Genomic DNA, 26,160 nt, shown 5'->3' with positions numbered 1-26,160 from the left:
TTCGTTTTCACTAATCAGGATATGAAGGAAAGGGGGGAAAAAGCCAGTAGGGATGATTTGGACCGTGACAGGGTGGGAATTGTTTGGTCACAGAGATGCGTGCGCATATTTTAACATGTTTTGATCATACATGTTAAAGTCAACATGAAGTCGCTTCCCTTCTTGTACTATGAGCGATTCATCAGCGCATGTTATTCCAAAGAAAAACGGAATACAGATTTGTATAAGGAATTTATAAAGTACAATTAATTCTGGTATGTAACGCCCACTTTTTACTAACCAATGAAATCCCATCTTGAAATATGGGCTCATCCTAAATTTTTTTTTTTTCATTATCAATTTTCGTATTCAATGCATTAGTGCCTGCCAACTTTTCCATTTTGTAAAAAAAAAAAATATTCGTATAGTATTCGTTAAAACATTGTAAGCCATGAACCAAACCAACCAGCTACTAGGTGAATCACAACATTACACATTTTTAATTTAAGCAAAAAATATACAAATATTTGTTCAAAAAGACAAAGCTACAAGACTGTGTACTGAACTACAATCCCATGGAGCATTACGAATGACAGATGCATATAATATTGAGGTATTTTGACAGATATCAAGAGCAACTCGATTACATCATTGCGCAGTGCTTAATTGGCTCTTTTGGCGCAATTTGCTTGCCGTGACTCTTTGCTTGCTGGAATGTTCTGTACAGCATCATGGGTAATGTAGTTTTTCACCACAAATTCCACTGTTAAAATAATGCAAACAAATGGCTTCAACAAAAACATATGCCATCGATTAACAACCTCACAGTAGGTCTGGCTTTAAAGGGATAGTTCACCCAAAAATGAAAATTCTATCATCGTTTACTCACCCTCAAGTTGTTCCAAACCTGTATGAGTTTCTTTGTTCTGCTGAACACAAAGGAAGATATTTGGAAGAATGTTTGTAACCAAACAGATCTCGGTCCCCATTGACTACCATAGTATATTTTCTTCCTACTATGGAAGTCAATGGGGACCGAGATCTGTTGATTACAAACATTCTTCCAAATATCTTCCTTTGTGTTCAGCAGAACAAAGAAACTCATACAGGTTTGGAACAACTTGAGGGTGAGTAAATGATGACAGAATTTTCATTTTTGGGTGAACTATCCCTTTAAAGGTTTAAAAGTTATCGCACAAAATTTAAGAGAACCTGTTTCTCTCTACTATGGGAGTAAAATGGGTTGTAAATGCCATTTCATGTTCTTTAAACTTCGAACATTCCCAAACCCATCCCAAGCTTCTCGGCCATCCCATCATTAGCCGTGCACGGGACTGAAAACAGTCCAACCCCAGTGTACATTATGGTTGACGCTGGTCTGGTTCTCTCACCCACTCATGCCTCATTGCACAGCTGAATAAATCACTCTAAACTGAATTTAATGGCTTCATATTTGAACGGGTTTCTGTGGACTGAGACTGGGATATTTCCGTAAGTGAGAGCTAACTTTATTGACTAAGCCCGCACAAGGGCAATGGCTGCGCGCTTAGAATTCATTTGACATTTGAGGTGGCGGGGGACTCGTTTGGTGACATTTCGCCGCCATTTACAGGAATACGTCCAGCAGAATTCAAAGATAAGAAACACTGCGATTAAATCGGTCTTTTCACGCATTGTCCAAGGACACATTTGTATGTAATTTTACCAACTGACCCGTACATGCTCTGTAGATGGGAAAAAAAAAATCCCCAAATCCCTTCATGAAAGCAGCAACTGCTCTCTTAGCCATCTAAGCTCATCTTTTTATGCATTTTTCAAGCATTTTAGAAGATTTTTTTTTTTTTTTTGGACATCTGGTATTGTAATTTAGATAAAAAGTGACAGATCAAAAAAGTGGCTTGTAGGAAAATATGATCATGATTAATATCTAATTTTTTCTTCTAGACAGCAACCTTTTTCTGAAGTCTCCTCTGCTTAGATGTTTCTCTGATACCGTGTGCGTCTCTCCTTCAGAGGTTTTTTTGAGCAATAACTCCAACTGTGGTCAGATTTGCCAAGATAACAGTGTCTGCAATCAAACGTCAGAGATGTGACCTTGAACATTTCTCAATAAATTCTCCTATAACCAAATGATCTGGGTTATGCTGTCCATATTCAGTTTACAGCTTGACACTATTACTGTATGTTAACAATAGAGCTGCACGATTAATCGTTAAAAGATTGCGATCTCATTTCCTTAATGACAGCGTTTCGCCTGTGTCTATTAAACCTTCAAACAAACAAAATCACCCCAGAACATTCAAACGGCGCCGTCGCTGACCCAGAGAGAACAGCTGACATATATGAAACAGCTAAACTAAGTCTTTTCAACGTTACAAATAATCACATTATCACAGAAATACTGTGATAATAACTGATCTCTATGGAATAAAAATAGAGCAAATCCCTTTTTGAAAGTAAATTGGTGCTTCAAATAACAATTGAATCGATTACATCGTTACACCAGTAGGTGGCGACAAGTGACTGTTAAAAATGTATTTGTCATTAAATCATCCATTCAAGAGATTCGTTTAAAAATGCTGATTCATCTAGTAATGAAGTCATTGAATCATTCATTCAAACTGAGTTTTTAAAAATAATTTAGATTAATTAAAAAATTTAAATAGACTGCAGAAATAAAAAAATTGTCAGAACCTCTAGGAAATTGCATGTTATTTTGTTTAGTTGTGTGTTCAGAATTGTGGGAGAATCATGATCTCTGTTTGAAACAACAACAACAAAAAAATCATGATTTTCAGTTCATCCTAAATTGTTTATATTAATAGTTATAATAGTTTCATCTGTGTCTTTATTTCGCCTAAAGACTCTTGGAGAAGTTGATATTTAAATAAGGCAAGATGAAGCAATATCATTTTCTTCATAGGATTGTGACATGTTGTGTTTCGATAAGGCAGTTTGATTGTGCGTCATGGCACGAACAGTATTATTATTATTTTTGATTAGCTTGAGGTTTCTGACTAAGTGTTTTGGATTTGATTATGATTCCCTCCACATCTGTCTGCGGTGATGCTACGAGATATATCTTAATTCTGGCTTCTTCAAAGATTAAGTCTATGTTTAGGGACCATGCGTACGGACAATCATAAAACATGCCTCAGTCTTCTGCCCAGAGAGGATTAATAATGAATCACTGAGGAATGATCCGTTTCTGTGAGTTCTGGGTGAATATGTTCCCTATAAATGAAGGAACTTAATCCATAACTGAAAAAAAAAAAAAAAAGGCTTTCGGGTGTTCAGTAATCGAGAACAATTAGGATCAACATCTAAACATGCTCTTGTTTTTAATCACACACACTTTAATTTTAGCTAAACCCTGAGTAAAAGCCCCCAGGAGACAGACTCTCAAACAGGAGCCAGAGACAGAGGGATGGAGACAGGAGGAGAAATTAATAACTGAAGGAAATGTAAGTGGTGTTTGCCTGTGCAAAACACTGCAGCAAGTGCTAGATGGCTGTGGGTGGTTGGATATTGTGGCCAGTTGCTAAGGCATTTTAAGTGGTTTCTAGGGTGTTGTTGGTGGTTGCTAGGGTATTGTGATGGTTGCTCAGTGTAACAAAAACAACAACGTACATCTGATCACTCAACACGACACATGGTTTGTGGTGCTATACAAGTCTGCAAGTTTATTGCTTAGGAGCTGGTTCAAATCTTTGAGCAATAGTAATAATGATGATTAGCAAACACCACTGATGATAAAGCGATTCAACGGAGGGAGGAATAAACATTTGAAGTCGATAGATTGTGCTCATGTTGATGGACAGATGACGACCTTCATCAGCAAGGCAGGAAGTAGAGGAGTGATTAGCGTGATGAGCTCAAAACACACACACACACACACACACACACACACACACACACACACACACACACACACACACACACACACACACACACACACACACACACACACACACACACACACACCTCCTAGCTATCAGTACAATCAGCTCACAAGGGGAGGCTTCGAGGTTTGAAGTCGTGAGAGTTTGTGTGTCAAACTCAATCAAAGACAGCCTGAAGTGTGTGTTTGTCTGTGTGTGTGTGTGTGTGTGTGTGTGTGTGTTTGTCTGTGTGTGTGTGTGTGTGTGTGTGTGTGTGTGTGTGTGAACTTATGTGTCACAGCTGGTTTCCTGTTTCCACCTTCTCTACATTAATTAGTTATCAGCTCTATCCAAGGAACGCAGAAGTAATTGGCAGATTACAGCACAATTTTCCTTAATTGCATCCTGTGTTGTGACATTGACTTTAGGCGCATAACTAACCCACCCGAACCCGAACCTCCATCAGCCCCTTGTCCTCCCGTTTACTGCATTGTATCATTATATAATGCTAAAACAATGCATATAGGTGGATTTTTGTTGAGTTTACCTTGCTGTCTTGCTCATTCTTGAAATCTCTTTCTTCTGTGTGAATTTGTTTATTTTTAATGAATATAATGCATTAAGATTTCAGCTAGGGCTAGTCATAAGGGCTAGTGGTTAATATTAACTCTTAATACCAATTGTCAAATCGCTCTTTAGTAATTGCAGGAGCCGCTGTTATAGATAGAGTGATTGAGCGATAGTGGGCAAAAGAGATTCAGAAAAGGAAGTGATGCACAGACAATCCCGTCCATCATCAAGTTAATAAAGATCTGACGTTTATATCTGTCTTAAAGACTGATACCATGAACAGATGAGGAGGTAGAGAGAGGTTTTTTTCTCACTTAGAAGCGTGTGGCGTCTCCATCACTCATATCCTTTATTCTGACTGTCTTTGTGTGCTATTTTACAGCCTGATGGTGTGTCGCTTTTAGTGCGTGTTGTGTAATTGTCTGTCTGATAGGACGAGCAACAGCTAGATCAACTGTTTATTTGAGTCCTGCACATCAGAATTGAATCCGCTGGATTGGTAGTTAGCATCGGCACACTCATCTAATACACCATCTGCTCAAACGGTCAATTTTCCTCATGAACAGTGACGTGAGCCAGTAGTTAATGTGGCATCTTTCAGAGTTTGGATCAATCGGACACATTATTGCTGAAAACGGTTCTGATTTATTGTCGTCCCCGCTGGAGAGTCCAGCTATAGCATGAATTTCCATGCATGTTTGGTGCTGATTAGCTTCAGGCACTTTTAATTCCCACGGGCATATGAAGGTCATAATAAAACTTTCTTGGATTTTTTTTTATCATGCCGTCTTCTTTTATTTTCTGTTATTTTTCCAAATGCCTATTATTTTGATTTGATTGTTTTACCCATCTTAGACTCAGACTCACATGTTCGATGTTTAAAATATGATAATCTATCATAACACTTTGAGTTAAGGAATTTTTGAAACTATGATGATTTAATTATATTAAAAAATATATATGTTTTACATAATACAGAATACAGATACAGAAGTTTCATATAAAGCAAAAATGTGATTTAATTTTGTTTATTTAGGATACATAAAATTATAGTGTTACAAACTTAGCATGAAAAATGTGAATGATATTAAATAAACCACTTATGGAAGAGTATGGAAAATGATATAAGTTTACTTAGTCCTCTGTTTACAGTAAGTAACTGTGACCTTCAAATTCTGATGAAGCTTGTAAACCCATGATGTTGTGCTGTTTAAGCTAGTTAAACTGCTCTATAAAATCCCTATTACCTGACAGATATCACAGCATAGATGACAAATCACATCTTATTTTGAGTTATTTTGAGAATTCAGTTTTTATTTCTCAATCTAATCTTTCATCAAACTTGCTCCGCCTCTTTTCAGTTGATGTCACCAAGACCTCTTATTTTTGAGCTCCTCCCCTTCAACCACATGTCCTAATAGAGACACTTTGTACTATCCAGTTAATTCCAGATAGATATATGTGACCCTGGATCACGAAACCAGTCACGAGTCGCACGGGTATATTTGTGGCAATAGCCAACAATACATTGTATGGGTCAAAATTATCCATTTTTCTTTTATGCCAAAAATCATTAGGATATTAAGTAAAGATCATGTTTACATGTCACATTTCCTACCGTAAATATATAAAACATTTATTTTAGTGAGTGAATGCAGCACAATCGCGAACATAAATGGACAACTTTAAAGGAGATTTTCTCAATGTTTCGATTTTTTTGCACATTTAGCATCCAGATTTTCAAATAGTTGTATCTCAGACAAATATTGTCCTATCCTAACATACCATACATCAATGGAAAGCTTTTTATTTATTCAGCTTTCAAATGTTGTATAAATCTCAATTTCAAAAAATTGACCCATGTGACTGGTTTTGTGGTCACAAATGTCCCGTTGTTGAAGTAAAATGGTTTGTACAGCATTTTATGTTGACTTCAAGTAGAGCAGTGAAGACACTAGCATTTATTTGTTGATGTAAAGCGCAGTCATGGCCGTCTTCTCACAACAAACGTCCATCTCTCTTTCTCCGGTGCTCAGGTTCTCCACCTGCTCTTATCCTGCTTGATCTATAGACCTCCTTTTCTATTAGTCTGTTGTCTGCAGCCTCTGCGGGAGTAGCGCTCACGTTATGTATGTTTCTTGTCACTCAAGTCCCTTAGTCCTTTCTGTCTTGCCACATCTGTATCGAATCTCTCCGTTCCAATCTCTGGAGGCCATATCTTTTTCTTCCATTGACTGCTTCCTTTTAACATTGTCTGACTCAGAGTTTCTCTGTCTCTCTCTCTCGCTCTCTCTCGGTTTTATTGAACTGTTCCTTTGCCTGGCGGGATGCGTGCGCTGTCTGCTTGGCAGAGTCCACTAATATTCCTTAATGACGCAGCATCTGTCTCTGTCAACAGTCCGCCTTCATGGGCTGATAAGCGGAGTCGTTTTTCTCTCCGACGCGTTAAAAAAAAGAAAACCTCAAACAAATCTTTTGCCTGAGAAAAAAATAACACAGAGGTCAAATTGAATCTCTTTCGCTGCTTTGTCTCTCGTGTTTAGAGAAGGAAACTCGCTGTCAGTGTGGGAAAGGTAATCTGCTGGAGTGTGATCGCGAATACGGTCTCTTCTGTTGAAGTGTTTACTGATTTAAGTTTCATCATTCGTGACCCTGGATCACGAAACCAGTCACGAGTCGCACGGGTATATTAGTGGCAAAAGCCAACAATACATTGTATGGGTCAAAATTATCCATTTTTCTTTTATGCCAAAAATCATTAGGATGTTCAATGAAGAATCAATTTTCTCAATGTTTCGATTTTTTTGCACATTTAGTGTCCAGATTTTCAAATAGTTGTATATCGTACAAATATTGTCCTATCCTAACAAACCATATACATCAATGGAAAGCTTATTCATTCAGCTTCAAATCTCAATGAACAAAATATCAATATGTATGATATTTGTGTATATTCAGTATATACAAAGAAATAATTATATAAATTAGAGCTGCACGATTAATTTTTACAAGATTCAATTTTTTCTCGATTCAAACACCCACGGAATCTCATTCCTAAATGACTACGATTGTAAAAACATCGTCACTTCCTGATAAACTGACGCTAAATACCACTAAGAAAAATGGAAGTTGCTGCATTAGGAGAAGGAGAATAATTTCGTATATAATAAATTACTTGCACCTCAGAGCCCCTTTTGTGCGCTTGCTTTCTTATCGGATAAAAAGTTTATCCGACTCAATTAAGCGCATATGTTTTTTATGCGCATTTTGCCGTTTCCCTCCAGCATTTTTTTATGTGATATCCCAAAATGTGCATAAAATTAGGTGGATGGAAACATATTGTTATATTGGAATTACTCAGTAATTTATTTGTATTTAAGCCCCTGAGAAACTCAATGCACAGCCCTGTATAGATTTATTGATTTTAATAACTTGAATGTACTTGAAGTGCACACCAAGCAAGCATCTCTGACCATATTTGAGTTTTTTTTTTCGCTGTATCTTCCCCATATTCTCTTTCTCTTGCACCATCTGTGTGTGTATACTAACACAGTCTCAGTTTGGCATTCTGGGACGAGTTCTCTTCACTAACAAGCACACTGTGTGTTCTGCTTCTGTCCTTCTATTGGAGATCACGGTAGTTTGTGTTGTGTTTGTTTGTTTGAGACTGTACTTATGTGTGTGTGATGTGTGACTGCCAATGGGAGCATATTGGATTTGATAGGCTCTTGCTCACCCTGGTTCAGTGGTGTGAGTGTGTTTGGCCCAGTTCATCTAGATCTCTTGGCCCGACCCAGACAGCAGACCCTCCTGCCTGCTGTTCCTCCTCCATCTCAACACACACACACACACACACACACACACACACACACACACACACACACACACACACACACACACACACACACATAAACACACACATCCAAAATATATTATCTTCTCCACATTTTGACCTAATTTCTCTTCCTGAAAGCTAAAGTCCATGAGTCACTCCAGCATTTCACACTGACTTAACCGAATATAAATTTTTACAGATTAAATTTAAACCTGTTTTGTTTATAATAACGTACTGCGTCACAATAAAGGCAGTTTAGCATTGGCTATATATCTAAATATTGTTTTTCTTTTGCTTTGAACATAACAAGGGCATTAAAAATCCCAAAATGTATAATGAGAATGATTATTTATCGGTTCTATCTACTTTGCATTACCTTATAAATAAATGTCAATGTTATATAAATATACCATAATTTCAATTGTTGCATCATGTGTTTAAAATGGACATGTATACACAAGTAAATATTAATGTTAAATTTCAGATATATGCTGATCTTGGATCTTATAAATCAAAAACAACATGTTATATAAGTCATAGGTATTTAATTTGTGTGTATAAATATTATTTTTTAAATACAATATTATATAATATTTTTTTTTATTGTTTATCAATTACGGTTATTGACCTTCCTGGCATTTAGGAGACAGTAGTTGTGTTCAGACTTGAATGTGTTGCCTATTAGACTACATTAGTCTTCGTCACATGTTAACAAAAAAATATGAACATCTTGATTTTTTTCTTTTGTGTACTGACTTTGAATTCTTGTTTTATGCGGTCAGTATCTTTCATAACTGTGTATTTTTTTTCAAACACTCTAATGACTTTTTCAAGGGCTCTATAATTGTATTCCAAAAATATCAAGTATCACAGTTTTAAAAGTAGGTTACGCTAATCTCCCTCCCTCTCTAGTCGATGCAATGGTTTCTTGCAGCCGCCAATTCTGTCCCAATTCACTGAAGTTGACGTAATACAGTGCTTGTGGTTTAGCCATTATCTGGTAACAGGGGAACGTACACGAGGCCACAGCCCTTACTAAATGCTCTGCCTGCTGTATGAGTGTGTGTAAACGGACCCCTCTTTCTAGGGAGATTGCTATTGGCTTTTTGCCTAGTCCTCAGTTTGACATAGATGGATTTGTGGGTAATGGAGTCCCTGGGGTGGAGGGGATAAGTGGGCATCCCACGGGCTCAGTTTAGTGTGTGTGCTGAGTCAGGTTGTAGGACCGGACCTGCTGTGTGTAAATCACTGGGAAAACCGCTGACGTGAGGAACAGTGCTGACCCATAAGTCCACATCAGATTGTGCCCTGACTTGCACTCTTTTTCACTTAGTTTAATTGAATAAAATTTATGTTGATTGTTTTTTAAATGTACTGTTTGGATAAATGTGTATGCAGTGCTTTACATTTTCTTGCTGCGTGGTTATGAAGTCCATTCAAGAGTCAAGTCTAGTCATTGTTATCTTTGAAGATTGTATTTATTATGTAGTATACAACATTATATAAATTATTTGGGAATATTTTTGTATTATAATGGAACATTTTAAATATACTATTCAATAACTGGAGGATGAGCTATTGCATTGCAAATGTTTTTTGTTGTTTTTTACGCATGCATGCTTTATTAGTACTTGATGTACACAGTATATGCTACTGTGCTGCCTATCTTGGCCAGGACACTCCTGTAAAAGAGATTTTTAATCTTAGAGAGAGATCTTTAAGTGAATAAATGAAATATAAATATATATAAAAAAAATAATAATAATAATAAAAAAAAATATATATATATCTGTATACTACTAAATAGCTATTTAATTCAGTCAATACAAATATTTATGAATATTTAATATAGATTCTTATATATTAATATGTATGGATAATATTAAACAGTATGTTTAAAATGATATAAATATTAATATATAATTGCATTAATAATAAAGTGCAATGATTTTAGTTAATTTTTTACTTGACAATTAAACTCATTTATGAACTTATTAAAATGATAGTATTTTAGTTTAGTTTTAGTAAAAAAAAAAAGGGTTACTTAGATTAATTGGCAATTTAGGTAAAATGGGTAAAAAGTTACAGACATGCATATGGATTAGAGAGTTAAAAGGGAATATAATACAATAGAAAAGGCAATAAAATGCATATAATATAATATAATATAATACAGTAACAAAAAATATAGAAAATACAGCATAGACAGAATTACATGTAACAGATATGCTATACAGATGTACAGTTGTTATGTGCAAAATAGAAGTGTCGTATGTGCAAATGAAAAGTGGAATAAATGTACATTTGTAAATATTACGTTTATAAAAGAATTTGTATTAAATTATAGTCACATTATATGAACAATGAAGAGACCCTGTCATGTGTAAGATTGCCTGAGGGAGTTGCCTGTATTGTGTTAAACATTTTGGAGCAAATATATAAATTATTAGATTAATATATATTATAAAATATAATTGTTTTGATGTGCATTGTTTTATGTAATTGATCACAAAGGAAATCGTTATGTGCCTGACCTTTGACCTTTGCCCTCCCACAGATTTATAATGAGAAGAAAAGTCAGTTTAATGTGGAGCGAAATACGCCCAAACACCTGGTGGAGAAGGTGGCAGAAGACATCGCCAATCTGCTGAAAAGAAAACGTAAAGCTCTGGAGGTGAGCAGAACTAACAACCCCTCTCTCCCAGCAGGATGTCGAGCCGTTGATAATCGTGGTGTAAAACTCATATCTGTTACATTAAAAAGGGGAATCGATCCACTGTCTCTTTTAATCCGAAAAAATATTATCAATGCCCACTGTTCTCTATTAGCCTGCTTAACTAAGCAGGTAATGAGTTTGTCTTCCTCCAATCTGCTCCCTCTTCAAATCCACAGGACACCCACACAGCCAAAACATAAGACGCTCAGAGAGTTTGGGATGAATGGGAGCATCACGTTTACACATTCCCGTAAAAAAACGACCCATGTTATTTTGCACATATGCGACATGGTATTCTTTGAGGAACTGGAAGTGCTTTTTTGTTGCTTTGGTTTGAGTCTTTTAGAGGCTGATTGAAGCATGTAGAATATGGAGGCACATTGTGTCAATTCCAGCTGAAAAATGAGTGTTTATTAAGCTTCAGAAATGAGTCATGTGTTTGGTAAGTAAAGTACTTTTGACTAAAAGTAGCATATGAACACTGCCTGAGGTCTTTCACTGGGAGACACTCAGAATTTCTTATCATAAATTGGCATTCGAGCAAGATTAGCTGAGATTCTCCAATGTGAGTCATGCCATGCAGACGCAAGATACTCGAAAGGACTGTTCCGAACCCTAGTGTGCTTCCTCGCTCTATACTCCCTATCCAGGCAGTGACCTTCTGAGGCCCCGATCACACATAACGCGTTTTTAAGGTTCGAAAACGCGAGGTGCAGAGAACTGCCCCATCACACAGAATGAGCAGTGCGCTGCGTTTTTTTATGTTGCTAGGCAACCACTGAAACAGCTGTCCTGTCAGTCAAGTACACGTCAGATCAGCCTTTTATTAACCACTTTTTTTTTCTTTTTTTTTTGTGTTTAAAACATAAAAAAAAAAATTTGTTTAAAAATTTGTTTTTAACTTTATTTTTGTTAACATTGTGGTAGTTACGGTTCGTGAAGTCGTTAAGCTCCTGGTAACCCGCGAGAGCACCACAAGTTTATCCTCCATCATCGCACTCTCCGGGCGTTCAAGCAACTGTAGCTTTCATCACTAAAACGGAAGGCCCGCCTCTCCATTCATTCGATTGGACAGTGGAAAAAAACGCGATGACGTCGGGCGCTTTTTCCGCTCGGAGTTGGGGTTTTTTTTTCAACTGCAAAAACGCGAGGCACAGCTGGCGGTAAACCGCGAGGCGCCTGGGGCGCATAAACAGCGCGCAGAACTCTCACTGCCATAGGAAACCAATTGAAAAAAGGCGCATCTCACTGCAGTCAGTTGTGATCAGAACTGCACAAATGCTACTTTGATGGCACCAGTGCTTTAAAGCAGATATTTTACCACTATAAACAACTATAACAAATTCTGGCGTATCCCTACCATCTACTTTTGATGTACTTACGAAAAGTTATTTGTTCACAATGTTGCAATTCATCGAATTGGAATTCTGTTTAGACAACATGTCATTTTGGATTCATTACAATGCATTCTGTGCAATTGGCTTTCATTTGAATGATGCAAGTGATGCTGATTTAAACGTGTGCTCAAATGAGACGTCTGACCGAACAGCTAAAGATAGGGCGCGCTGCTAACGGGGCCAGCAATATGCTGGCGACTAGACCGAACCATCACCCAAAGCCCAGCAGACTCCCGACAACTGAGAGAAAGAGAGAGAGAGCGAGCGAGAGAAAATGGGCCTGGAATGAGAACGGCCCTTCAGGCGTCAGGAAATGCGAGGAAATGAAGTTCTGAAATCATTGATTTCAAAATGAGCTGCAGACGGGAGAAATCGAGAGGAAAGAGAGAGCAATGTAGGACGTAGGATGTAGAACAAGGTAAATCAGGAAAGGAATGAAGCACAAAGATAGATCATATTAAATCTTGTATTGTGATTTATGGCTGTATGCACAATTGAGTCAGTGTTTGAATGTCAATAAATTAGCTGAAATCTCATAATCTTTTACACATGAAAAAATAGTTAAAAACGTGCATAGACAGAATTTGGGAAAGCCATAGTTAAAATCTTAAGCCATTATTATTTCAAAACCTTATCACCAGGAAGTCTGTGACACTTTTTTAGTAGGATTAGTAGGATTTTATGTAGTATTAATTTAGGTATAATACAGTAATTTAAAGCGGTCATGACATGAGAAATCAAATTTACCTTTATCTTTTGACACATAAGGGGCCCTACTTTAACGATCTGAAACGCAAGTATCAAACGCGAAACGCAAGTAACTTTGTGGGCGGATCTCGACGCAAATGTAAAATGGGTTGGTCTGAAGTAGCTTCATTACTCATTGGTGTGGTTTGGGCGTAACGTGAAATAAACCAATCAGAGCGTCATCTCACATTCCCTTTAAGAGCAGGCGTGCTTGTTCCATGGCGGATTGCTATTATAACGGCGGATTTGCCAGGCGCACGCCAGGAGCGGTTCACAGCCGAGGAGACCGACGTTCTCGTCAGGGCCGTAAAAAACAGAGAAGAGACATTGTATGGGGATGGAGAAACCCACCCAAATTAGCTTCGGCTAAACAGGCGTATAATAATTTGGGTAAATGTGTAAGCTAGATTTATGCCTATTTTTTCACATCTTCATGGACACCACAATGATTCGTGCGTCTCTCTACAGACTTCAGAAGGATCCCATCGTCTGAAACAAGTGGATGGTTTATTTTAATGGATCTCATCTGAGGATTATATGTTTGTTCGGAGATTTTGACCACAGATGCTTTTGTAAATGAGGTACAGTGTAATGGCCAGTTCACAAAGAAACCTCTTATTTTCAACCTCGCTATTGCACTCTAGTAAGTGTTTTGAACACATCCATATAAACCCATCATTTACAGACAAAGCATTATGAAATCATTCACTTGTGGTTTTATGATACAGCTGCGTTAGATCCAATACAGCTGACTGCTTCATCTGTCATCAAAAGCTTTCCACATACATATTAATTAGGCTGGGTTACACTTTATTTTAAGGTGTCATTGTTACAGTGTAATTATATATTTAAGTACTGAGTAATATTAAGCAATTACATGTACTTACTATAGGGTTAGGATTTGGTTGAGGGTTAGTTGCATGTAATTATGCATAATTTACTGTTATTACATATGTAACAAGGACACTGTAAAATAAAGTGTTACCTTATGCTGTTTCAAGCACAGAAACTGGTCCACACCTCCATCGACCTGTTTATTCACACCTGCTTCTTTAGGTCGCCACTAATGAGTGTGAAAGATAGACCCTGCGCCCCAATTCACACACTGTCTGTCCTAAATAATATCTGAGATTCACATTAGTGTGTCCCAAATCATAGTCTGTTCAAAGTAGTTCACCAAAGCTGCCAGGAGGATGTAATTTTTCCATTTGTTTTATCCATGAGCAGAAAATCAAGCAGAACGAATGTAAATTATTCATAAAAAGGATTCTTACATAAATTGTCACACTGAATTGATTATATACATAATCAATATCTGTGTAAATTATTCGTGAAACAATTCTTATATAAATTGTCTCTTTGAATTGGTTGAGTACACTGCAGATTTCTTTTTATATCCCAATCATTTCTATTTAAACCATGCGTTTAATTATGTGCACAACAAAGAGATTTCTGTGTAAATGTTTGGTAAAACACTTCATATATAAATTGTCGCTTTGATTTGCTTATGCACATAGCAAATGTCTAGGTAAATTGTTTGTGAAATGACACAAGCAGAAGAAATGTCTATGTAAGTATTTGTAAAACCAGAAATTAATGCATTGAATTGTCTACATAATGAATGTCTGTGGTAAAATCATTCTTGCAGGACTAGTGCATCGAATTATGTGCATAAAATGAATAGTTCTTGAAACCATGTTTTAGTAAATATTGCTGCATTGATTTGATTATATGCATAACATATGTCTGTGTAACTGGTTTGTCGCTTTGAATTAGCTTGAATTGGCTGAATTTGAATCGTTTGTAGCAAAATCATTCTTATGTAACCACATAGAATTATGTTTATAATTAATTGGATTTAAAATCATTTATATGTAAACAGTTGCATAGAATTATGTGCATATTCAATTTCTCTGTAAATTGTTGCATTTAAATGTGTCAAATTCCTGCGCAAACCGTTCGTGATACATAAATTGTTCCATTAATTTGTTTCATGAATGAGATCCCTCTCTGCTCTCCTTCTTTCCAACATCTTTTTTGTCTCCGTTGTTTTACTCTAGAGGACTGATGTGCATTTGGGTCGGCCATGTTGTCCTGAAACGTGTCATTTCCTGTCTGGTAGTTTAGCAGACGCTTTTAGTAGCATTTTAATGATCTGAGACAGATTCCTCATGAATGGCTGATGTTTTTGTGCTGTAGCGCTGCTCTCGGAGAGATCGTGCTCCTCTGGGACGGTCTGACTGCTTCTTCTCGCGTTTGTGTGTTAGTGTCCCGCCATGTATTTTTAGAAGCTCTTAAAACTTTATTACTGTAACCGTGGTACGTGTGAGTGACAGATGTCAAGGCCAGGCTTGGGAAGCTGTCATGTAAAAGAACAGTGTTGCAGCCATACGGATCACAGCTGAGCTGAGCTTTGTGCCTCTCTCTCTCTCTCTCTCTCTCTCTCTCTCTCTCTTTCTCTTTTATGGATTGCTTTTTGTGCTCCCCAAACCAGCTGATACTGCAGAACAGAACCTGCCAATCAAACTCGGAGCACACTGCCTCACTTACGCTGTGTCCCTTACGGCTGTGTGCGGCAGTGATGTCATATTCTCCTCATGGGAGAAACTTCTGCAAGAATGACATCTTACAGACTAGTAAGCACCATTTCCAAAGGCTAGTGGTGTGTGTGTGTGCACACATGTGATAATGTAGATTGTGTGTGACTCACCCTGATTTGGTCTTTTATGACAGACTGGATTGTATTGACTGGACGTTGCGCAGATGAACGAGTGAATTATACTGAATTTCGCGTCGTATACACCGCGTAATTCAGTATGACATTGTCAAAGCAGACACAGAAAGGAAGCAGGGTGGTTGTAGCGTGTCATAATGTTCAGCGTATACACACTTCATCACATCGTAATTTGTTTTTTGGACTGTGGTACCCTGGTTTGCTCTCCTTTGCCCACGTGTAATTGGCCGGGCCCCCAGATCTTCGTGCGTGCTAAATTTAGTCCCGTGCTCTCTGTCGCCCCTAAAAATAAACACACAATTAATTACTCCTGCTGTTTCACTAATGAGAGGACGGTTTTGATCAGCCTCATAAGCCAGAAAATACTCAGTAGGGCAACACAGCGCTTTTGTGTTTCTGTGGGGGCACATTAACAGGGAGGGTGTGCACTTTATATTAACTTTTGTTAATTAAGCTAACAAACATTACATTTTAGAAAATAAGTAATCCAGACTTTAAAATCTGATGAGGCAGAAAATAGAAGAATGTGTATGTCTGTGCTGGACTTTCTGTCATTCAAAAATTGACGTGAAGCACCTTGTTGAGACTGAAGTTGTCAGTTTAGAAATAATAAATTGACTCGAACTTTGTAGGGTTTATTTTATGTTTAAAATATATGTTTATTTTATTGGTTTAATTTATGAGTTTATCTCTTTGTAGACTTTTTTTTAGCCCTCTTTGTAGAGATTTATTTCTTAATTATGGCTATAATTATTGAGAATCTACGTAAATAAATCTAGGAAAACAGTGCATTCAATTATCTAGTCTAGTAATTTGTCCCGAAACATCACGGTACGGATATCACGGTTCGGTGCATGCAGTCAGACGACGAATACAGTCAGTCACAGGCGATGCACATTACAATCCAGAAAGGGTGTGTGTGTGGTAATGCAACGCTGTTTGCTAACCGCCACAACAGGGAAAACAGCAGAGGAAGAACAGTGCATGTGCGGATGACTTTAGCGCTTGAAAACAAGTCCTCTAGATAGTGCGCACGCATTAAATGCATCTGTCTGCGCTCACTGATAGAGGAGTATACTTTGAAAGGCTCGCGCACAGGACGGTGCAGAACACGGAAAATGAAGTATAGGAGAGTTGGGCTTAAGTTTTGAATGTTTAAATATAGTTTAAGTGGAGCAAATTGCACGTAGGTACGTACCGAACCATGACTTCTGTGTACCGTTACACCCTATGGGTACCCTGGAAATCCAGAGTTCTCGCGAGAGCACAAGTTGAATTTGCTCAGCGAGTTTACTCTGGCGACGAGTAATGATGCTCATTAAATATGCCCTTGTATCCGAGCTGCACCAATCACATCGGGTTATCTGATATAGGCGGGCCAGAGGCGAGCTAAACAGATGACGACAGCGCTGTGACGTCGAAGTCATTAGTAAACATTGCAAGATGGCTATGGATGAACACCAGTTGTTTGAAACGGCTTTGGCCGCTACAATGAACGAGTTAGACTTGGCTTTTTATCTAAAAGAGGAACAGAAGACGGCGCTCGAATCGTTCCTTTGCAAGAAGGGCGTTTTTGCTGTTTTGCCGACCGGATACGGCAAGAGTCTAATCTAGCTCCGCTGGTAGCTAAGCGTATGGGGCTTGTTGTGATTGGTCGTAGTATTATCCAATTGCGTGCAGTGAGATTTTCAAATGCATGCTTTGGTGCCGCCCCTCGAGCTGGCCGATTTTCATTAGTCGATGCCTGACCATTAATCTTTCAGATTTAGGTCTGGATTTCCAGGCTACCCTATGGGTTGAACTACTTCAAGATTTTCAGAAGTCGACATTTATGTGATTAAAGTCGAGTCGACTAGTCACTGATGACGTCATTATTGAACAAATAAGCCTGAACCTCGAGCTGAGACTCGTAAGCGGGTTGCCTTGTGCACAGTGCTGCCCACGAGGCTATTGCTCCTACATTACAGCTTTTGTCTTCGGGTCGTTATATTTCTCACAGATTTCTGCTTGTTCTAAATCAGATAGAGATTTAGATATCTCTGTGTTCACTGTGTATTTTAAAACCACAGCATCACCACTACCTACTGTTTTATTCATCATCACAGTTCAGTTTGTCATTTGTACAAATCACCTGACCATGTGTCATGTCATGACTCGTGTGGTTTTCCCCTCAGAGTTCAGTCCAAGGCTGGCGGCTGGTCATGTGATCGACGAGCGATGATGACCCGAAGTTCACTCTTGCCTTGCCTTTGAGTTGTGTCACTAACATGGCACCCACAGGGACCTGGAGAGTGTGATCCAGGCGACAGACAGTCAATTGGTCCCTGCGAGGACATGTCAAGTTTAGTCGGCTGATTTTATTGTGCTGGAAGCTCCATCTATGCCACAACGCTCCAGCAAACCCTGGACTTTGATAAGATCCTTTCCATCATTTGCTGTAAATGTAGTGAATCATTGCTTTTGAAATGTGTTCTTGAGTTACAGGTTTGAGAGTTGAGAATTTTATTTTCTTATGCGCAATGCAGGAGTTTATGCCGCTAAAGTCAAATTAATCTAAATTAATTAAAAAAATATAATTCACTTATTCATCAAGTAACTTATTCACAAAATAAGTTTTTATAACCTAATTCATATTGACTGAATATCATTTACAAATGCACAACCAAATTTGCATTCACAAAAAAAGATCCACAAATGCAAATAACAATTCATAAATGCACAAGTACAGCATATTTGTATATTTATGAATTGTACAACTTTAACTCAAAATAACTGTTTCACTACCAAACAAAACAAAACAAAAAAACAATTGAGTAAGCTAGCAGCGGACAACTAGTCCTAGGACAAACGAGAGAAAACGCGTGCCTCTCGTCTCTCGTCACTTCCGGGTCTTTATACGGAGAAGGTGAGATCGGATTGGTTCCTTGAGGGGTGTCGACATGTTGACTAATGACGATTGACTTGATAACCAACCAATCGCATGTCAGTCAAGAATGAAAGAAAGAGGAAAAAGAAAACACAACCAAAATACGCCACAGACATAACATACGGTATGTCATTTTTTTAAATCATATTTAGACACTTCTATTATTGATTGCTGCTATCAGGATGTGAAGAGAGTTTCAACCAGTATAACAAAAAGTGTTTGCCTTAAAGTAAAGAAAATAAAAATATATCATTGATTTACATTTGTTAGAATGTTTGGCGTTATAAAATCCAACTGACAAAGATCTCATAAATGCTGTTATTATTTTTCCACATTTCAAACACTGCTATTTCCTTTTGGCAAAAAAAATCTGTTTAATTGACAGTTGTGATCGTGCTTAAGGTAATGGTAACAGAATATTCAGTTCCTGTTGATCTATGTTGCAGAAAATCTCCAGGGTACGGTGCCGTTTCTGCTTAGTCAGGGGGAGGCGAGTATGACGATGACAGATGGAGGAGTTATATTGAGAGGAAGGGGGTGTTGGGGGCTGCTAATGTATGCAGAACAATTGCACAACATGAATATACATGCACTCACACATTTATTTAAATGCACTTTCCTCCATTTGTAGTCTTGCTTCACTGTACCGTTCCGAAATGTATCGATGGCCTGAAGTTTCTGCGTCCATTCGTACAGCGCTCATGAATCAGTAACAAAAGCTGTACGATTGTCCCCCCCACCCCACCCCACCCCCCCTCAGTCTAAGTGCCTCAGAAAAAGAGAAAGAAAAACTAAGAAAAGCAATTTAGTTTTCAATTTCCTGCAGGCCCACGGTGAAGCGGTTATAGCGCTCCGGTCCCTTTGGAAAGGGAGAGGGAGGGCGCTAGAACTAGGCCGAAGTCTCCTTGCACAAAAATAGCACATAAAAAAAAAATCACACAGAACCGCTCAAAACATTTGACTTGAATAGCCGTAAATGATCCATGTGCATCCTCTTCAGATCCTAGCAGTCATTAGAGAACAGTTCTGTGAATTACAACGTCAAAGCAACACGTTCCCCTCAGATGTACTGCAGGTTTGTCTCATTTTGTCTCGAAATCCCAATCGAGACTGCTTTAATATCTAAATGGTTTCTCCTAGACAGCGATGAGAGATTCCTGTGATTCCTGCTTCTCAGATGTTTCTCCTGAGGAAAAGAATCTCACACGTGACTCCTCTAGTTTCAGAAGAGATTTCAATGTCTTAGATTGATACAAAAATCAGCTAAATAAAAACTCAAACATTTGTCATTCAATTCTTCTAAAAATGATCTGATTTCGCTCTGTACTCTTTTGAATGTCAACTACTGCCTCATTTGTATATATTTGTATTTTCCCAAAGAATTTTTAGGAGAAACGTCTGAGAGGAAGTCGATACTTATATAAAACAAAGCTGAACACCTCATCAAGTGTTCTGAGCTTTACAAGAGCAATACCATTTTACTTTGTGTACATCTAGATCTTGTACTCTTTTTATTGTGATTTGTACTTGTCTCCGTCTCACTATTTCTCTCTCTCTGCTCATCTTTTTCTCTAGCGTGCGTCACACCACCCTCTAGCCTGTGTCATTCAGATCTATGAACATCCATTAGCAACCATCTGTTACCACCTGCAGCAAAAGCCATTACACCTCTTCCCTGCCCTCTCTCTCGGTGTCTCTCTCCCTATCTCTCTCTTACACACGTACACGTGTGCACTTACAGCTGCTCGTTTGCCATGCTAAGCTTCACTCTCCTGCTCGGCTTATTAGACAGATGAACACCTTTATGATGTCGAAGCTCCAGGTCAGAACAAAAGCCGATCTCACTCACCAAAATCACAAACCTTAAGGCAAATCAGCTACAAACCTCTTACACACACCAAACTCACAGATGTCATCTGGTGCATCCGTCAAACTAGACAAAACTGGACATAACAAGCTGGATCTGGTTTTATTTCTCAGTTGCTTCAAGTGTACGTTTAAGTCCAAAATAAAAGAGAAGAAAACCCAGAAACAATTATAGTCAGCATAATTAAAATGAAACCTGTTGGAAACCTGTATATTATACAAATATACATATATACAAATTCTCATTACTGTAATGTCTTATAATATTCATTTTCTTTTTGTAGAATGTAATTTTTTTATTATTAATATAATATTTTGTTTTTACATAATTTTCATGATTATTAAGTAATTTCACCACCATGTTTGGATGTTTTACATTTGGGGATTTTTGTAATTTTTATTAATTTCAATGGTTATATTCTCATAATATCTGTAATACAGTATATTATAGAAGAAAAAAAAACTATTGTAAGGATTTTTAAAATAGGTGTTTGTAATTTATGTATTTAAATGCCGTAATGAGAACTGCATAATAAATGTACTTAACTGTCATTGATGCAAAAATGCAACACATCCTTAAAAATATGCACTAAAATTCGAATTTTCGTATGCTCAAAGCTGAAAAAAGAAAGCTCAGTTTATGATGCTATTTTGACAGATTTGATTCCTGCCTTGTAATATTCCTGCTATTGAATAAGAGCTGTTCTGACTTGCTTTAAAGGGAGTTTGAACAAAACTGGAACTACTTCGTACAACTATGAACATCTTAGAACGTCTATCCACCAATCAGAGTCAAGAATTCAACAATCCCATAGTATAAATAGAGAATAACTTAAAGGAAACCAGCAGAAATCTTGAGGGAGCAGCAAGTTTAGACCACCTATTAAAATCAGACTAGCCCTAGAACATGTCCTTATTTAAACTAGATTAAAGTCCAAAATCTAAAAATAAAGTAACACCACACAATAATAAAAAAAAAAGCCTGACCGCCAAAAGAAATGTGTCATCTATTTAAAAAGTCTATAAAGCGCTCTGTCTTTTTATGCTCAGTCAGTGTTTCACTAACAAACTATTTGCATTTTTTATACTATACTGTTGATTAGGGTTGGCTCGATACCGTAGTGTCGATATTAGTAGTATCACGCTGCAATACAACACTTTTGGGACAGCTGACGGAAATGTCTCTTGCCCACGTCTCTTTAAGGGATACGGTACAGTCATACCACTTATTACACAGCATTTGACCACATAAATAATTGTTTGAGATGAAATTGTTTTAAAATCTTACCTTGTTTGTTACAGTATTGTATAATCCATCACAGTGTACAAAACAATAGTCGCAAAATGGCAGCAGCTGCGTATGAATGAAACGAGAGAGTGAGTCCATGATACTGGATGACATAGGCCTAATTAAATAACTGTACACAAAATATTGATTTGACTGAGTATTAATATTCTACTAGCTCACCAAACGCAAAACTTCCACGAGGAAAAAACGTTCTTAGCAATCCTATAGCGCCGACTTCAGTGACAGATGAAGCCCGTGTTATTAGTTTTTAGCGGTTATTATCGGGGAATAATACCATTGGATGGCGCGATTGACCAATCAGAATCAAGTTTTCCACAGAGCCATGTAATAAGTGAACATAAACAGTTGAGAAAGAAGACACACGTGTAACAGTATCATATTAGTGACAGCAGCCTAATATACCGACTGCTGTCTGTCATTAATAACATGACCGAATAACTTTAAGGATTTAATTTATAAAGGAAAGACTTTCCAGAGTTATTTTACATTTTATTACTTTATTCAATTTCTGTACCTGAATACGACTGTTAGACCTACTTCATCAAATGGTACGATATCATGATTTCGTACCATTTGAAATAAAATATATACAGATATTTTCCAAGTACCGGTATACCGCGCAACCCTACAGCTGATTCGAATAGGCTTTTGCTTTCTCTCAAACATAATACACTCTCCTCTTTTTAACAGGAGCACTACCGCATCTGACACAACCCTTGACTGCGGTATCGATTTGTCGCTTTAATTGTTACGAGATGCTCTTCAGACAGAAATGGCTCCTGTGTTTGAGCAGTTGTTCGACTAGCATCTGTTTGCCGTACTCCCGCATTTCCTCAGGAAGAGCGAGACAAGGGCGTCGAGATGAATAGAAATGAGCATTTTCCTGTAGATACACGTTAAACGTGTGTACGCAAAAGGCTGTTGTACGTGACGAGGAGGAAGATGTCTGAGTGTGGGATGACAATAATAGAGTATCTCCTAAAACAAGAACTGTATCTGAAGTCCATAAACAATGTTTTTGCCATTTTATTCCCCCCCCCGTTGTTGTCTGTGGATGCGTTTAGAGTTGATTCAGCTTGTTGTTTTTCTCGGCTGCAGGCTACAATTGAAAGAGATCGCTTTGTGTGAAGAAGGGCTTTTGAAAACGTTCCCCTTTACAATCTAATATGAACAGCGGCTCTGTGCTGAATAGCAAGCAAAGAGTGTAGAGCTTGTGGGAATGCGAGAGAGAGACTTCCACAGAGAGATGTATAGACGTGTGAGATTTGCATATTTATACAATTGCATATATGGGATAGACGTGATGTCATATTTAGTCAACATGAATTGGCATTAACAAAAATTTTACTTAATATTGACTTTATTTTGACATGGACAAAACAAAGCTAGGACAAAAATAGGAATTCAGAATACTAGCATCATACTACTTTATTTGTACAGTATTCAGTAGTACAGTGTTTCAAATTTAGCCATAGTTATTTCACTGTCATAGTCTGGTGTACTTGGTTATCTGTCTAAACATTGAAAATGCATCTTGCCGTCTTCTCCTGTTTTTGTCAATAAACAAAAATGTGCTTTTCCACACACATATTTTCAGTGTTTGTCATTGGCTGAACAGTGGAGGATGTTGCATAGTTGTACTTAATATGATGAACTTGTTTAAGAGAGTTAATTCGTGAAAGAGAAGGGAAAAATTTGGTCATATTTGAGGTACCAGTTTGCATTGTGTGCAGGCGCATCTCATGTATTCATACGTGCACATGCATTTGTGTTTTTGACCCGTTGTCCTGCCTGAAGACTTGAGCTTTCACTCTCACTTTCTTCTTCCTTTCTTCTCCCTTCCTCTCAGTGACTAGGAGGAGATGCAGTCGTTCTCAGACAGGGTTTGATCAGGAGGGGTCTGGTCGTAACACACACACACATCCAGAACGCTTTCATGCCACCATATAAAGTTGTTTGATGAGCAAACGGCAGCACCACGGGGTCTGTCACAGTCAAACAAGGTCTTTGATTTCCATGCGAGCAGCTAAGCGATAGCGCTTGCTTGAAAGACGGAAATCACGGCTATAGCAGGAAGAATACACAGCAAAAAATCTGAATTTCTCCATCCAATCAATTCCAGAATACATTTTATAGGTAAAAATGTAAAATGTGTTTATTTTGTTTTGTATCCATTTTAAGCATAAACCTTAAATTTGGTTAGATTTGTGCTTAAAAGAAGGAAAAATAAGTGTGATGGAAAAACAAATCCATAAGGCTTATTATTTAAAAAAGAGTGTGAACAGTTTCATTGTTTTGCACTAGAGCTGATAAATTATTGTTCAAAAAAGAATTAAACTCAATATTTTCTTGCATTGTCTTTTTGAGTGGATCCTTTTAAGTTTGCCTTCATTAGCAGTCCGCTGGCTCCACAGATTGAACCTAATTAGTTTAAGTGCTAACCTTTTCCACTCGTTCTGGAGCCGGCCTATCTCTAATGCCTCGGTATGTGGCAGTGCAAATAACTTGGGACTTGAGGGCAGTCTGCGGCATTAGCCTGGGTTTCTTTCCGCAAGGACGGCTAATCTACGCTTCACCTCCTCTTATCTTGCCGACTGGCCGCTCTCTCGCTCGCTCTCCTCCATGGGTTCTGCTGAGGGAGAACGCCGCCTTCTCCTCGGCCTTCAGGCTCCAGGGACTTCTGCAGAATTATCATCAGCGCTTCCCCTCTCCTCCTCGCTGCGAGATTGCCCATCTCTCTCTTCTGCTTTCCTCTTTCTGGTTCTGGTGGCCTGGCTGTCAGATTTCAGAGTACAGACTGTGTTTTTCAGGCTTGAAGGTCAGCGTGTGGGAAGTCTGGAGGATTAGCTTGGTGGCACAAATCGCGTGTCTGCACTGGAGACTTGTCTGATTCTCTTAAGAGAGCAACAAGCTTGTGCTATAGCATATGCCTCAGCAAATGCTGCATGTTTTGGCAGAGTTGAAGTTGAACTGCTTGAGCGTTTTATATGGTGCGTCATAGATCGACATATTGAATTGTTTGTTTCTTATGTGCTTGATGCTGGTTTAGTTTCAGCAGACTCATCCAAAGTGATTTTCAGAGTGGAGATTGTGGCTGGAGAATATGATACTACAGTCTATGGTTTCTGTTTTTAATAAATAATCTATCTGACTATCTATCAGCTTTAGAGCTTGTATTCTTTGTACTGATCCTTCAGAAATCATTCTAATATGCTGATTTGCTGCTCAAGAAACATTTTTGATTATTATCAATGTTGAAACACCGTTTTTGTGGAAACGGTCATATTTGTTTTTCAGGATTCTTTGATGAGTAGTTAAACAGAACAGCAAATATAAATCTTTTGTAACATTTTAAATGTCTTTACTCTCACTTTAGATACATTAAATGCATCCTCGCTAAATAAAAGTATTAATAAAAAATAAAAAAACTTTTTTTTGAATATCTTTCCAAATATCTAAATTTCAGTGAATATTTTCAGGTACAGTAAATGATCTGATAGAGCTCCAAAAAGTACGCCTCCACCATCACCATCAGAATTATTTAGACATTTTAGTGACTTGATTTTGAGCTTACATGAGCTTATGAGCAATTTTTGAGAAACACTGTTGATATTTGAAATCAACCCAAACAAACACGCCCCTCCCTTCATTGCTCCGCCCACAAAATGCACAAACAGGCAAAGAGTGGATGTCTCTTTATCATAGCTGAAGCCAAGCAAAATAATTCTTCGCAAAAAATAAAGCGAAGATGATAAATGAACAAAATGATCATACTGTACACAAGAGTAAATACAAGCAAGAGTCGCCAGTAGCTCCAGACAAACAATGACACTCAAAACTGTCCTGTCACTACAGCTAACATTACAACTACAGCATATCTTGGTTCTGTGAAATAGCAAAACCACCTATTCTCTTTTGTAATGTCCTTTTCTCTTTTTTTAATGCCTCTCATCCTTCTTTATTTCTACAGTCTTTCTTCAAATCTCCCTCTTCCTCACTCTCTCTCCTCCCCCATCATGATTGGACACGCCCCCCACTGCTGATTGGCTACAAGGGTGTTTTGGTGTTTTTTCACCTTTATGAAGATCTAAGTAGTGTTTGCTCATGCAAAATGCGCCACCACAATGCTAAGATGTTGTTTGTAGTTGCCAGGGGATTGCTATGCGCTTCCTAGATCTAAATATCAAAAGAGTTAGGAGC

The 26,160-nt window shown here is 37.9% G+C and overlaps 1 protein-coding gene across 4 annotated transcripts in view; it reads left to right on the top strand.

Moving 5' to 3' along the window:
- The window catches only part of cacna2d2a (calcium channel, voltage-dependent, alpha 2/delta subunit 2a), a 212,215-nt gene that overhangs the window by 43,224 nt on the left and 142,831 nt on the right, over positions 1–26,160 (top strand). For all 4 annotated transcript variants that reach the window (XM_084425665.1, XM_084425667.1, XM_084425666.1 and 1 more), the window contains exon 3: positions 10,823–10,939. In XM_084425665.1, the coding sequence (XP_084281791.1) occupies positions 10,823–10,939 (117 nt within the window). The remainder of the gene's footprint in view (positions 1–10,822; positions 10,940–26,160) is intronic.

Source organism: Rutilus rutilus, assembly GCF_951802725.1.
Source record: "Rutilus rutilus genome assembly, chromosome: 12".
NCBI lineage: Eukaryota > Metazoa > Chordata > Actinopteri > Cypriniformes > Leuciscidae > Rutilus > Rutilus rutilus.
The sequence above is the reverse complement of the archived record's forward strand: the minus strand, read 5'-3'. Positions and strand labels throughout refer to the sequence as shown.